This window comes from Saccopteryx bilineata, chromosome 3 (assembly GCF_036850765.1).
Source record: "Saccopteryx bilineata isolate mSacBil1 chromosome 3, mSacBil1_pri_phased_curated, whole genome shotgun sequence".
Taxonomy (NCBI): Eukaryota; Metazoa; Chordata; class Mammalia; order Chiroptera; family Emballonuridae; genus Saccopteryx; species Saccopteryx bilineata.
The window spans coordinates 284128532-284144768 of NC_089492.1; the positions used below are offsets into that span (position 1 = coordinate 284128532).

Consider the following 16237-nt stretch of genomic DNA (forward strand, 5'->3'; position numbering starts at 1 on the left):
AGTGGCCACAGCGGTCACCCCTCCTCACACGCCTACAACTTAAGCAACAGCTATTTCCTTTAAGTACTTATGTCAAAATTACACAGGAGAAAGGAAAAAAAAAAGCCACTGGGCAAGTTTCCTTCCAACCGTCCTTCCCACCCCCATGCTCCTGAGCTCTGAACTCCTCTGACCCCAGGGGCCGCCGCTTACCTGAAGTCCTTCAGCTCCTGCCTGCCGCCATCCTCCCTCTTGTCACTCAGGTCGGCGGCGGCGGCTGCCAACTGGAGGCTGCGGGTGATGGGCCCTCCGCTGCGTTCTCTGGACTTGGCATTGAACCGGTCTGTTCTTTTCTTACTGGCCAGAGCGGACTTGCCCTGTAGGACGGCTTTGCTCTTCTGCACCCTTGTGTGCAGGTTCCGGGACGTCTTGCTCGAGAGCTGAGCAGAATGGTTCTTGGCCACAGCTTTGGGTTTCTTCCCCTCGGCCTGAGTGATTTTGGCCCCTCTTATCGGGCTCGAGTTCCTTAAAGAGGAGCTGGGTTTTTTGGATTTTGCCGGAGCTGTGACCTTGGCATTCTGCTTGGACCTGAAGGACGAGGAGGGCAGGGAGACCGGCGCGGGCCCTGAGCTGCGGGCTCTGGTCTTGCCCAGAGGAGCCTGCGTGCTTTGCATTTTAATCTCGGCGTCCGCCGTCCGCCTTCGGTGGCTGCTGCTACTGCTTCTGTCACTGTTTGATGGTGACGAGTGCCCTCCTTTCTTGGATGAATGGGAGGCTTTTTTTTTGGAAGGAGAAGGCGGTTTTTTGGGACAGCTGAAAGCAGCGTGCTTGTTCAGGCTCCCGATGTACGTGAACTCCCTGTTGCAATATGGGCAGATGTGCGAGGAGGACTCCACACTGTATTTCAGGTCGGCCTTCTGCTTGGCGGCCTTGTTCTTCTGCAGGATTGCTTTCTGGACAAGCTGATTTTTTTTCTTCAAGGCATTTAATTTGAGCTTGTTTGGTGACATTTTGCTGAGCTCAACGCTGAAGTTCAACCTCTTGGGCTGTCCCATTCGTCTGATGGTGTTTTTCCCACCGGAGCTGTCCAAAACCATCACCCCGTTTTTGGGCTGCACAGTCTGTTTCAAGGGGACTGGGTTTTTCTTAGGGGTGTACCTCTTCTTGTCGCTGGCGGAAGCGCAGGCCAGGATATGCTTGTGTAACTCGGGCATGTTGTCTACACCTTTGCCGCACTTTGTACAGCGGATGGCGGTGCTGAAAGTCTGTGGAATGTTGTGTGTAGTAAAATTGGTGGCCGTCGCCCCGATGCCCGTGGGGTTCCGGTGATGGTACTGAAACGGAGGAGGCTTAAAGCTCGGGTAATGCTGATTGAGACCCAGCCGGACACCTGGATCTCGTGTCTTGACTCCAGAAGCCATTATTTTTATGGTCGTGTAAAGCTCCTCGGAGGAGTCGTTCACCTCCTCCTCCTCTTTCGAGGTTTCTGCAGGATCTTCGGGCAGACTGTGCAGGTGCTCCAAGTGGGCCTTGCTGGGGTCGGTGAAGTTCTGCGGCCGCAGGGTGCTGCCTTCCAGCTCGTGGTGTGTGCACGCCTGGTCCGGGTGCAGGTCTCGCTGGTGCTGCTGCAGATTGCACAGAAAAGCAAACTCCTTCTTACACACGGAACACACAAAGATATTGCCCACACCATGGAGCAAAAAGCGATGTTCGGACAAGTCAGTTTTAGCCTTAAACAGCTGCACACAAAATTCACATTTGAAGGGCCATTCTTCAGCATGAACAGATAAATGTTTGGTTAAATCCTTAATGGAAAGAAAAGGTGATTCACAGACATTGCAGACAAAGGTTCTGCTGAATGTTTCCTGAACAACATTCTGTTCAACTGCAGACTGGGGCTCTTCCCTGGGTTTCTGATCTTCATTCTCTAGTTCCTCCTGTTTGAGCGACATCATGGGCAAAGAAGCTTCCAGGTTATCCCCAGAGGAAACAACGGAAGACACGGCCGAGAGAGGCGGTGGAGAAGGGGAAGAAGAGGAGGAGGAGGAAGAAGAAAATGAAGAGGAGGAAGAGGAGGAGGAGGAGGAGGAGGAGGATGAAAGTGTCGGAGGCCCCGGGGAGGCGGCAGACACGAGCGGCTCCATAGGAGGAAGGGGAGATGCAGCGGGCGACACGGTAGGAGAGAGAATGGGCAGGGGGGACTGCGCAGCAGCATTTGAGAGCGGTGAGGGGCACGGGGGCGGAGATGCCCCGGAACAGGGCTCTGGCAGAGGGATGGTGGGGAGGAGTGGAGGAGGAGGAGTGGCAACAGTCAGCACAGGAGGGCAGGGCGGAGGGGATGAGGGATGCGTGGGTATTAAGAGAGGAGGCAGCTGCCCAGCCGGAAGGGTGGGCGTGGGAGGGGCAGGAGACGGAGGAGAAGGAGAGACGTCAAGTGAGGACTCCACAGGAGGGGCAGATAAACCAGCAGCAGGACCGAGGTCAGGCTCTGCTTGGGGGTCTGGGGCTTTACGAGGACTCGGGCTGCTCCTGGTCATGTCTGGAGTGTGCTCGCCAGGCACACCCATGCCGTTGTACTCATTGAGAAGGACCTTCTGCAGCATGGAGGTGGTCGGTTTCTTTTTCTTGAGGGTGCTGCAGGCTGGCTGCGCCGTGAGGCTGTCTCTGAGCTCCTTGCCCTCCGAGTCACTGCAAGGCTTCTTATGCACACTGAGATCGAGCACAGACTCCCACTGCACCAGGGCCTTGCCCATTCCCTCGGCCTTCTGCTTGACACCACTGGACAAATCCAGTGGCTGCTGGTTGCAGACGTGGCTGAAAGTGGAACTGGTGGCCCACTCTTTAGACACCTTGTACTCATCAAAGCACGGTGGGCTCACAGTTTCTCTCTCGTCTCTCCCAGACAAACTCCACGCTGGGGAGCTGCTATGACTTTCTAATTTGGGCTTTTTGGAATTAAGGACTGCATCGGTCCACACTGCTTTCCCATCACTCTGCTTTCCAAAGTCTCGGAGGGCAGGACTGTGCTGTGGAGAGCTGGGAGGGGAGCTGGTCCGCCGCTTAAACCTGCTCGAGGTCACAGGCAGCATCGACGCAGGTGCAGACACACAGAGAGGACCCAACTTGGGGATCTCAGCGGCGGGAATCCCCAGGGGGGGAGAGAGTTTGTCTTGGGTCTGAAGGAGCTGTTTGAGCTTTGATGACAAGTACATGCCTTTCTCCTTGTGGAAGGACACGGCCTCCGCAGAGGGCATGCCGAGAGGCAGGCTCAGGGAGCAGGAGGGCGCTGCAGGCTCTGGCCCCGCTTCGGCTTTGATTTGGGGCAGCACGGGAGGACTGGCCGTTCTCCGTCTCTTGGACTCGCTGTTTGTACTGCTGGAAGGCTCTTTTGGGAGCTCATCCGGTATGGAAACCTGTGTGGTCTTTATACTTTGAGTGATTTCCACAGTCACAGGAGCAAGCAGGCAGTTTATGCCGTACAGGTCGGCCGAACCAGACTCCATCTCGATCACATCACAGTTACTGGTGCTGCTGCTGGTTTGGATTTTACCATCAATGTAGTAATTCAGGTTTTCAGAGATATTGCTGGAAATGTCCATGATGTACACGTCGTCTGCCTCCCCCTCCTCCTCTGGCTCTGTGCTTGGTACATAGATGTTCTGGGTGGGCTGGGCCTGCTCTGCCGGGGGCCGCGGCTCTTCCAGGAAGGCCCCTTTCCTCCGCACCCCTTTGGGAATCAGGTGGCGTTCGTGGACCCTGCGCTGATGTCGCCTCATGTTGGTGTGAGTTCCAAACACCTTCTTGCAGTATTTGCAGGGGTGAAGCTCTTTAATGTCCCCATTCTCTTCTACAACAGAACTTATTGCTTCTAGGGAAGCTTTCTCTGAGCTCAGGATCAAACAGTCTTGCCCAAGACTAGGAGGACTAGAGTTACCTTTTGGAGTGACACTGTCCCCAGACGCCCTGCCATCAGCCAGGTCCTCTGATGGCTGTAGTGTCAGGCTGGGCTTCCGCTTTAAGCCCGCCTCATGGCGCCGCTCATGCCGCCGCCTGTTGATCTGCGTGCCGAATGCTTTCCCGCAGTACTTGCACTTGAAAGCATGGTTGATGGTGGATATGTGGATGTGCATATGGCGTTCAAGCCCCTGTTTGGTTGTAAACTTTCTTTCACAATGCTGACATGGAAACATTAACGTTTCAAATACATCACCATTGGCCTCTTCCTTAGTTTTGGGAATTCTGATCACAGGTGTTACCTCTGGAGAGTCTTCGAGAGTTTCTTTTGAGATATTTTTTGGTTCTTCTAATAAATCTTCCAGCTTCTCATCACACCGTATTTCTGGCTCTTTTGCAGAACTGCCATTTGGCGTGTCAGCTTCTTCTTCCCCGTCCTCCTCCAACTCCTCATCTTCCTCCGCGTCTTCCTCCTCATCTTCTTCCAAGTCGTTCACCTCGCAATGTGCTGCCTCCAGCTTCTCGTCCGGCCCTGTCTGCGGCTCGCAGGCAGGCGGAGGGATTACTGGCCCCAGAAGCACATCCTGACCGACCTCCTCCTGCAGAACAGCTGTCTGTCCAACTGCTGACACTGAAGGCTTCTTGTCCCCTTCTTTGGAACCTAGAGGCACAGGGAAGCAGAGGCACAGAGGTGAGGGCAGCAACCAGCCGCTAGGCAAGCGAGTCCCATTATTCCTGTTACGTCTCAGCACCTGAACTGTGGGAGGGGGGTTATGATGAGCAACAGACAGCTCTACAGCCTCGTTTCTAAAGCTGCATTGGGTTTGAATCCATCCATTCATTCATTCATTCGGCTGATGGTTCTAGAGCACCTGCCACTAACGGGGCAGCACATGGGGCAGTGAGGAGACACACATGAACAAGGGTCACGTGGGGCTCAGGTTCTTGATTTAGTCACACATATATAAATAAAATTGTGTTGGAGTAGCTGATACTGAATTTCAGAGACTAGTTGTGAATTCTAATTTCTTGTGATTCCAAATACTCTTCATGGTCTTTCTTGAATGGAATGATTCCTTCGCTCTTTCTGACTAAATCTACATATTTAGAAATTTGAACATTTTCCAGAATCATGTGATCGGAATTTTTTCAAAACTTCAGAGATCAAAAGTGCCTGATCAAATTATTAAGATCTCAGGAGTCTCGATGCCCAGGAGAAGCCCAGGTGGTCAGGGAAGGACTCACTAATAAGATGACCGTTGAGCAGAAACCAAAAGAAAGCGAGTCAGGCAAACATCTGCGGGAGGGAAGCCCTCTGGACAGAGGGAACAGCAGATACATAAGTTCTGAGTCAAGAACTTGCTGGATGTGTTCAGGGGAGAGCAGGGCAGCTGGAAAGGCGAGGGTGGGGGAAGGACCGGAGGGAGAGAGGAGAGCAGGAGGTGAGACCAGAGACCGACCCACACAGGACCGTGTAGGCCGCTGGCCTCTGCTCTGAAACCGAGCTACCACAAAGTTCTAACACAAATACGATACAACTCACTTAAACTCAAGAGCATTGCTACAGCCATTCTGAGGAGCACAGAGAACTCTGGGTGGGTTAGGGTGGAGGGGAGGCAGGAGGTAAGCCTCCAGAAGGGCGGGGTGGGGGGTCGGCTAGCACGGGAGGAGTGGCAATGGCCAGGCTCTGGTACATTTTGGAGATGAGCTGACAAGATGTGCTTGCTGACTGGCTGTGGCAAGAGAGAGATCAAGGAGGATCACACAGGAACCATACGAATCCTGTTCACAAAGCAGAAGACTAGGGAGGGGCAGGTCTGGTCTGTGTGTGTACCTGCTGGTGGAAAATCAAGTTTCCTCTGATGTGCTCAACTTTAAGGTCCCCAACAGATGTGCAGGTAAAGGTGTTAAGCAGTTACAGATGACTCAAGCATAGGAACGGATGCAGTCAGCTGGGAGGTGCGTGCAGACAGAGAGAGGCAGAAGAGCGCCCCCCAGATGGCTCCAGTACTTAGAGGTCGGAGGGATGCCCAGTGAGGTATGTGGAGAGCCGAGAGAGTGCTGGCCCTCCGCCTGAGGAAAGACAGTGTCCAGATCAGCTGCGCCAGGGACCGCTGAGAGGCTAGGAGCAGGACTGAGAAGGAAGTGCTCCATCTACTGAGGGAGGCACGATGATCATGACAACAGTCTCAATGAAGGAGCGGGAACAGATGCCTAGTGGAGCTCCTGAAAGAACACAGGAGGGAGAAACACGCAGACTCGTTCAAGTTGAGCTATACAGAAAAGCAGAGAAATGGGACAGAGGCTGGAAGCAAACACAGGGACAGCAGGAGACTCCCAGACAGGCGCTGGCCTAGTGCATTTACTGCTGACAGTGAAGGTCGTTTCTCCAGTCCGCCCGAGTCTCTGCTGAACAAGGCCCCCTGGACTACGCATACTGGAGAAGTCAGAGACTCTGCAGAGCAGGCAGAGCCCTGGGACCTCTCTTGGCTCTGTTACCTGGCTCTCCCCCATTCACTGGACAGGTACTGACGCTATACAGTACTGGGCGAACAAGACTCAACATCCTCGTCTTCACAGAGCTTCACCGTAATAGGAGCTACATACATGTAAGCGAGCAGCAGCAGCACCACCACGAACTCATGGCTGTGCTTGTGGAAGTGCACGCTGCCACAGACACACACAGGAGGGGCCTCTCCTATGGCTTGGCTAATCAGGGAGGCCTCTCAAATAAAGTAGTGAGCATGCTGAACCCAACGGAAAAGGACAGAAAGGAAAAGTAACAGGAGGAATTAAAACATGTAGCACAGCTGGTGAATTACTCTGGACATACCTGGGGACCATGGGGATCCATGAAGATGTTCTAAAGGGGAATGCCACTGGGGAGACTTGGCTGCGATGTGCATTAAGGGGCTGAGGAAAAACCCTACAGTAGGCAGAAGGCCAATACCGAGGCGGTGGTATTAGAGGGGAGGCCACAGTGGCCCCCACTAAGGGATGAGGATAGAAAGAAGCAGTGGAGGCAGGAAAAAGTGTCCCTACTGTCAAGACAGAAAAGGTCCATCACAGACTTTGGTGACAGTCTGGATTCAGGGCACAGGGAGGGGCCAAAAAGGCCAACTGTCCCAAGCTCTGCAAACGCAAGGTATTAATACACACTCAGCTGTTCAGCCCTGGCCACCTTGCTATTTCCTAGAAACACAGTCTTACTTTTACTCGTCTGCTACTGTCTTCACGAATAATAAGGCTTCAGCCTCTTATAGGACCAGCTTTCTGTCCCCCAGACAAATTTGATGAAGTCTGTGAGTTTTCCACAAACTGGGGAAGCAGTCATTTGATAGTGGTAATATATTTCACATTAGGAGCTAACTACCTTTTCAAACATATGTTTAGCACAGACTATCCTGTTGCAAAAAAAGAAAAGCTAGAATGAGACAACAGAAAATGAAAATAATATCTCCAAGGCTCAAAAATTTCTTTATAGAGTTCATTTTTTGGCCAAAATCTGTGGCTTCTTTTAATAATAAAAAAAATAAAAACTTTTCTTTCTCTGTGATTGGTAAACATTTCCAGATTTAAAACTGTCCAAAATAATACATAGCAAACACACACAGCCTGCCTACTAGCAAGGCCCACCCCAAAGCGTGCCCGCACTCCACGAGGCCACTGTGCTTTCCACATGCAGTAGGTCTGAGAAACACAGCACCGGCCCAACCGTGAGCTCAGACCACTCTGAGACTCAGGACACTCAGGAGGGGCCAACAACAACCCAGCACATCAACCAGTTAATCCACAAAAAGGTCAATGGTAAGTACCTTTTTTCATGGGATCTGATGTGTACCAGTAAAAAAATAACTGTCTTGAATTTGTGAAGGTGAGAAAAGATTGTTGGGTTTTCTTTTTTAATTCTGCCACTAAAGGCAGTGAAGTTCTTTAGTATTTTTGTTGTTGTTCAAGCAAATGTCTTAGCAAGTCTGCTATCAACAGGCAGAACTGAGTATTATAAAGTTATGGGAAATAAACTTGTCTATTCAGACCACAGGAAACTACAATCCTTTATGAATGTCGTCACCACAAACAGTGCTAATAAAATGGCTTAAAAGGAATCCAAAATATTTTGTTCTTTTTTTTTTCCTCTACAAATGTTTATTGAAAGAGTCACAAGCCTACATTTTGAAATTCGCCTATATGGGTCACACACACTATGAACAACTCTTGAGCAAGCTCTGGTTAGTCTTTGCATAAATTGACCACACTAATTAAAACACACCTCCCTCCTTCCTAATAGCAAGAGTCTCAATATGGTGGCTCAACTGTGCCATCTGCCTTTCTGATTAACTTTTAATCAAAGCTCTGAATTCTTACAGCATTGAAGGCCTGGAATATTAAACCTCAGAAGAGACCATAAAAAAGAAAGTCTGGTGGGGAGAAGCAAAGAGATAAAATAGGAATTTACATTCTACCAAACACACACTTTCATTCTGTGCATTTTTCATCCTGATATATAAAATCAAGGATGTTTGGTATTTTAAGTTTTTAGCTGAACTGTAAGCCATACCTTACGTGTAGAAATCCTAAGTACCGAGCAAGGTAAAATGTTTACGAGGTCAATGCACCGACGTGCCCAGCCCACAGATGGACGATGGACCAGCTCTGCACCCCACTCTGTCCTTGTCAGTCTGACTTCTGTCACCACATTTTTTTTTGATGGTTCTGAACTTCGTAAATTATTTGTAAATTCAATCATATAGAATGTTTCATTTTATTTTAACCAGGGTCTAGTTTCATTTTTAACAAAGAAGGTCTTGAAATACTTTTTGAAGGGGAGGTGGGATGTGTGGATGGCTTGTAGGGCCCTCCTGCTCTTTAGCCCTTCACAGTTCTTGAATGATTCTCAGAAAGGCATTCCAGGGAGACACAGAGTTGCAGTCACTGGCGATACGTGTCCGGTCCTCCAAGTCCAATGCCCAGGCTTACCTTCTGCAGAATCTCTCATGTTTGCAGAGGCGGAATCTGGCTCACTTGTCTTCAGAGGTGTGTCTTCTGTTTTGTTTCCTTTGTTTTTATTTTCCTGGGGTTTTTTCTTCCCTGAAACACATTATTTATCTGTTCATTCATTCATTCACTCATTGAGCATCACCCTGAAATCCTGAAGGAATCTAATCACAGCAAACTGACTATTTCTAGGCAACTATCAGTTCAGATTCCTAAAGAAAGGAATGGATGATGAATTCAAATACAGTTAAGTCATATCAGAGGGGGGAAAAAAGCAGCCCATAAGTCCTGTATATTTGAGACCCTTGGTGTTAGTTCCTTCATAGCTATAAGAACTATCAAACTGATAATGCATTCTAGAAAAGTGGACAATACTGATGTCATAGAAAAATCAGATAACAGCACTAAGTGTTAATACCATGCACTTAACAGAGACTGGCAGAAGTCTGGTAATTGGTGAGAAGCACATTAGGGAAAACAACATGGGATAGCGTGGGGCCCCTTTTAGTCAGGATGAGTATCTGTAGTTGTCATGGTAAATAAAGCAACAGAAGCAGAGATTCTGCTGAATCGCAAGGAATACATGTGCTCAATGGTTCAAATATCAAATGCAGAGTAATTATGAATAATTCACTGTCTGCCAGCACGGCACTCTGAGGGTCCTGCGAGACTCACCTCGAGGCCCAGAACAATTCCATATTTCATTAACAATTCGGAGGCTGGAATGCAGGACACAGTAACTGAATTCTAAGTGATGCCACAGTTCAGAAGATAAGATGAAAATACAGCTCATTTCTGACAAGCTGGGACAGTGAACACTCGTCACCAAGATAGTACGATAAACACTTTTCGACAGAAGTCCCCACTACCAGAGGCTCAGGAGTTCAGTACCTTTAGAATTTAACCAGAATTTGCAGCCCTTCTTGGCCATTTTTTAAAAAATGATAAGTTTCTTATACCTGATAGCTTTTATTTTTCAGTTTTCAGATCCACAGTGGGCTCCTATCACCTTCCCCAGATGACTGCCTTGTCCTTCTGCAAGGTCCCCGCACCAGGCCTCAGCCCGGGCTGTCCTTTCCCTCTGCAACAAGCCCCCCGCCACCTTTACCTCTGGGGTTAGTAAAACGACACCCTAGAAAATGGCATTCTCCATAACAGAGAATCACTACAGAGGAGCATAATTAACTAAAATGTAGGGAACAGATGAAAATTGAAATCAGAGACACAAAATATCGTCACTGTAAAGACCACAATGATTAAAAATAGAAATATCAATTATAATACAAAGCAAATAATCCTAAAAAACAAACAAATAAAAAACCCACTGGATTTTGAGAAATATTTGAGACTCATTTAATGTTAGTCTTAAAAATAAAATTCTAAAATACTATTTTAAATCCCTAATTCTTCAGTAAGAAGACAGAAGTTTTCTGCAACTGTGTCAGACTCAAACAGATTTCTGAAAACAAGTCAATCAGGTCATTTCCAAAGGAGGCTAGACTGGAACTCAGGACTTCGCTAGAATCCCACGCTGGTGGGGACAGAAGCAGAGTCTCTGTACAGAAGGCAGTCATGTCTCTGAATGGAAAGACTATAAACCAATGCCCCCCGCAGGGGGCGAAGGCCTGAAGCACATCACACTGCAAGAAAGCACCTCCTCTTCAATGTCTCTCTCCCTCTGTCACCAGCACTGGTCTACATCTGACCGTGACAAAGGCTCGTGAGGACTCCAGTTATGCTTACGGGAATTTGGAGTCTAACCTTTCAACCAGTTTACTTATCCTCACAATGACATGTGCCCGGTCCATATCAGATTACCAGGAGCAAACAACGTGAAGACCAGCTACCAGCATTAACTGCTCTAGCTCCGCAGGTCACATCACATTAGATCCACCTGCAGGTTCCTGCTGCCCAGAAACACTTCATTTAAAAGTCATGAAACAGCTTTTCCCTGGATTAAAACCATACATTTGTTATAGGACATCAGCACCACCTCACATACTCCAAACAGGCCAAGGAATATGACCCCTTCCTTCTTACTGACCTCTTCCTTTCTAACCTCTGCAGGTACAAGCTTTTGAAATACATAAAAATAGAGATATGGTCTAAACCTTCCCTCCTCTTATGCATAAACCTTACATGCTTTTAAAAAAAAATTAATCTTGTAAAATTTAACAGAAATGCAGAGGTCAATTTCTTGTAATACAATCCCTTGCAAAAGCAATTTAAAGATTTTCTGCAACATCTTAAGCTCTATAGAGACTAGTAAGCAGGTTGTACAAACCAAATAAACTGGCCTATACATAAACAGAGTATTAAGTGAGATGTCTAGATTTATATTGATAGAGCAAAGTATAACTTTAATACCACTTATTAACATGTACTCAGAATGAGATGACATAACTATCTAAAAGTAAGGTCTGAAGTTTTCTTCTTTCCTCTAACACAGTATGAGAACACTCAGCTGAGAACGAATGGCAAAGGTCTCCAGACTCTCCAAACCTAACCAGTGAGATGGACCCTCCCGCCTCCAGGTGCCCTCTTTCAAAACTATAACCAGGAAACAATGACGCCCTGTAAGAGGCATGTAGGGACATCTACGTGCTACTCAGAGGGCTACCGAGAGCACCCCATCACAGGCTGCTCCAGGCTGGAGACCGGGCGCCTGCACTGCAGCACCGGTGACGCTTGGGGCAGGTCACACTCTGTCGTGGAGCTGTCCATGGCTCAGAGGAGGTTTAGCAGCATCACTGACCTCTACCCACCAGATGCCAGTGTCACCACTACCCGTCTAGTTGTGACAAGCCAAAGTCTCCAGACGTGGCCAAATGCCCCAGGAAGGGGGGTAGGGTACTCCCCGGGTTAAGACCCACTGGGCTAATCCAATATAATATGGGACACTAAAGACATAGGGGGCGCTCCAGTTTATACACATTTATGGGAAAATTTAAAAGTATTTGAACAGCACTAACAAATCAATTCTAAAGTGTGAGGACCACTGATCGATTTAGTTTTATCATGGAAATGCATCTATAATAAATCTAATTATCATTCATTCATGGAACAGAAATCACTTGATACATGAAATGACCTTCTCTACCTTTACTAGAATATTAATACTTGAGCTACTTCCCATCAGGACCGTGGACGAGGTGAAGGAGCTACTGAAATCACCTGTCCTACCAGCTATTCTGCAAGAGAAACTGAAGACCAGTGCCCCACAGGGACTCCTCAGTCTGGGCCAGAATGGAAACTGGAACCTGTGTGTCCTGACTCACACTCAGGTATGCCTAGTATCTCTCACAGAGCCAGATATTGCAGTAACGGGGGTGGGAACTGCTCCACTTCCTTAAATCAGTACATTTTTCCCCCTGATGCTTGGTTTCTGCTCTATATGTAATCAAATTTAAATAAAAACAAGCCTACACCCAAAAATAGCCGGAAAGATGATGTTTACAAAGGCGCGAGGGGCCCTGCTGGTTCCTGTCTGGGAGAGTTGGTGCGGCAGAGCCCACCGGGAGCCTGGTAAGCACACGTGTGCACTTACCATCAGGTTCCTGAAGGTCTTACACAGAGGCTACTGCCAGCTGCGTGTTCCACTTGCTCTAAACAAGAAAGATACAGGAATGAAACACAAGGAAAGTGAAATGGGAACGACGACAAAGAACACAATGAAGCACAAACAAAACCATACGCGTATATGTAAGAAAAAGAAATGTACATAGGTGAGGAGGATGAAATGAAACAGAAGGGAAACAGCAGTTATCCACTGCATCAAGGTTCTCACCAGAAAACAAAACTCATCAACCTTGTGTTCTTAGTGGGGATGGGATGCGGCATACTTACTCTCAGGCCTGTGCCACGCCCATGTGGTAGAACTGGCACTCTTAACACTAAAGGACCACTCTGCTAAGACCCGAAAGTCCCACTCCATGTCTCTCATTTTAGAGACACCCAAGGACCAGGGATGTGAGGTTTTCTGCCCGAGGCCATACAACTCAGTCAGCACCAGAGTCAGAATTAAAAGCCAAGGATGACGATGCTTACAGTGCTTCTTCTACTACATTTCTTTAAGACCCAAAATGCCACCATAAGAAAACCTTATTCTTTAGAAAGCATTTTATAGCCATCATTTCGCTCAGTTTCAAGGGCAAATGGAAGTGATATAAAGATTTCCACTGCATTTATGGAAAAAGGAACAACCAAATTGGGATGCATTTATTTCCATTTCAATTATATCTTATGCCAGAAACAAGTATCAGTCAAGAGCACAGAACCCCAATCAGACCAAGTGTGATTCATTGATAACATTGTTGTTATTATTATTGATAATCAATAAAACTGGATTTTTCAGTGAAATAGCTACCATATGGAGAAACCCAAAGCCACAATGATGACTTAAAGACAGTGTGAAGCATTATACTGCTGGTGCCCAGAATGCAAGGTGCAAAACCCAAACTGCCTAAAGTGTCACATAAGTAAGTTCTGGACTATGCTGTCCTCTTTCAATAAAGTGAACAAACACTAGGAAATTCTAGAGAATAATGTTTCACTTGAAAATGTTCAGGAATCAGAGAAAATACAAAATGCTAGAAAACTGGCTCAAGATATACTGAAAATTCATCACAGGCCTAGCCAGTGGCTCAATGGATATAACATCAGCCCAGCGTATGGACATCCTAGGTTTGAGTTCCAGTGAGGGTACATAGGAGAAGCAACCACCTGCTGCTTCTTCCTCCCCCCACCTCTTCTCTCCCACAGCCAGTGGCTCAACTGGTTTGAGTGTTGGCCCAGATGCTGAGGATAGCTTGGTTGGGCCAAGCATGTCAGTCTCAGGTGCTAAAAACAGCTTGGTACTCAAGCATCAGCTCCAGATGGGGTTGCCAGGTGGTTGTGGGAGTCTGCCTATTTCCCTTCCTCTCACCTAAAAAAAAAATCATCACAACAGTGAAGGCTCACACATTCAGTGATTTAGAAGAATTAAATTTAGAGTCATATGTAACTCTATGTGTGCTGCCTCCTAACTGGGGAGCTACTCAACTTTGAGGTATGAAATCAGAATTCAGTATCAGCAGGTCTATCTGATTTTAGGGGAGTTCATCATCTTACTCAGGTACACAGCGGATTCTAGACCCATCAGTGTGAGCTGCACAACCGCTACCACGTGACGATTATGAAAGATAAGTTCATAGGGTAAAAACAGAAAAGAAAAATAAGCTTTCTAACAGATCAGGAAGCACCAAAGGGGACTCAATGGATAACAGCAAAGTTGTTCAATAATGGCCAGCACAGTGCTATATGTGAGCCGGTACACAATGGTCAGAGCGGGACCTCAGCTGCGCTTTATCTGGTGGGGGTTTAGCATTCCACTGCTGGTGTGATGAATAGAGAAGCTGGAAAAAGATATATAAAACTAAATTTTCCACAAGGAATTAACAGTCCACTTCAAGAATTTCAATATCCTTAATGTATGCTAGGAGGAAAGAAAAAAAGGATGACTTGGGTACCTGGGAGTGATAAGCAGTCACTGACAGGACAGGCAGGAAACCTGGAGCAGCAGGAATAGAGGACAGTGCATCCGAACTGTGGCTAGAAAGGCTTCACAAAGGTCTAAGCCTTACACAGGCGGTGTTTATTAGATGATCAGAAGTGGCCTCTATCAATGGCCCAAGGAAAAGCAGTAGGTCAACAAGTCACTCCAGGCCTTAGCCCATCGGTCCATGGGTTGGAAAGAGGAAATATGAAGCAGTAAGATGCTATTAACAGTTGGTTTTCATGAGACTTATATGCTATACATTTTCTATAGGTTTCTTTTACACATAAAATAACTTTGACGTCTACCTGATGGTAAAAAAATTCTGTTAAGCTCCTTGGGCTTAATTTCAAATCTTAACTCACCAAGAGCTGTCTGTAACCTACAGGCAAATTATAAAAAATAAAACCTCTCCGGTTTTAAGTTGTTCACGGTATTAAAACTGGATTCTAGGCTTTGCTTCCAACAGAAACAATGGAAAAGTTCTGGATACTTCAGTGTTGCAGATCAGTCTAAATTCCTGGAATGCCTGCGTCCCGCCGGGGGGGCCCAGCCTTTGCCTCCACGGCTCCAGCTCCTCCAAACGTCAGACTGATGGAGAACTGCAAAGATCACATCTGAAGGGACCTTTTAATGTCTCTAAGAAAGGCTTTTAGTGGCTTTGACTGGCTAATTCCAAATATTAGACATAACCTCTTGTAAATTCAAATTAAAAAAGCATTAGATCTCCTTTATACTCTTTGGGACTTCAAAAGGTCTCGTGGCATAAACAAAATTATTTTTGAGACTCATTATATGCCTCTGAAACTTAAGCTGCTGGTCTGTTCTGTTTTAAAATTATTTCAATGTCTAGGGTTCTCCTCGTGGATTTTCAGGAGCCTTTATCTTACAGGGAAAAAATACATACCTGAAGTCGGAAACCTTATACATAAAACGTGAAGTGATGACTACACAGTAAAGAACTCAATTCAAGTTCAGGTATTGGTCCCCTGTGGCCAAACAAACCAGGACTGGGAGCTGAGCAGGGAGGCGGTGCGTTCCAAGTGCTTGGCAACCCCTCAACAGAGGGGACGGCCACACCTGAGAAAGCTGGTTAGTCTCAGCTAAAAGCAAAGGCATATCCTCTCAAAACCCATGATCAATTTTACAGTACTACATACTAACTATGAGTTAACTATAAAGTACACTTTAAAAATATTTTCAGGAAATAAGATCTAGATATCAATCCGAGTCAAGACACAATTACAACATTTAAAAAAACCTCCATTTTTTTACATTTGTTTACAGAAATGCTCATTGGCACAAAACCCTATCACTCATTAATAAAATCGGTCTATCCATCACTGTCAACGGAGAGGAGCTATACTCATGTTGGCAGGTGGCTCCCACTGATGTGATTACTGATGAGGGTATAACAGCCACACACCTTGCCGTCTTTTCTGGTTTTGCTGCATGCAGTTATCACATCATCATTACTTAAGTCAGAAACCTGAGTTAGACAATCAGACTGAGCGCCTCCCGGGTATAAGCGGAGGGTCAATGTTTGGGCAGTCGACTGTGATCCCCACGGTGGTACTACTGGTCACTAGCTTTTATGTTGCTTCTACTAAAGTACAAAAATTAGACGACATTTGACTATGCCTCATTCTAGTAGAGGTTTAAGAAATTCATTTATAAAAATAAGAGAATTTACAGAGACACTAAAGTCCTTAGTCCCTTGGATTTGGCATGAAATGACACTCTCACACTCCAGGATAATTTTTAAGACTCTTCATG

General features: G+C 46.9%; 1 protein-coding gene across 10 annotated transcripts in view; it reads right to left on the bottom strand.

Moving 5' to 3' along the window:
• The window catches only part of PRDM2 (PR/SET domain 2), a 112066-nt gene that overhangs the window by 28472 nt on the left and 67357 nt on the right, over positions 1–16237 (bottom strand). For 8 of the 10 annotated variants that reach the window (XM_066270389.1, XM_066270396.1, XM_066270395.1 and 5 more), the window contains 2 exons: positions 8911–9021; positions 193–4594 (listed from right to left, as the gene is read on the bottom strand). The exons of 1 other annotated variant lie outside the window; for it this stretch is intronic. In XM_066270389.1, the coding sequence (XP_066126486.1) occupies positions 193–4594; positions 8911–9021 (4513 nt within the window). Of the gene's footprint in view, positions 1–192; positions 4595–8910; positions 9022–12475; positions 12534–16237 lie in introns of all 10 variants that reach the window. One more of the 10 variants, XM_066270397.1, reaches the window with a different exon arrangement.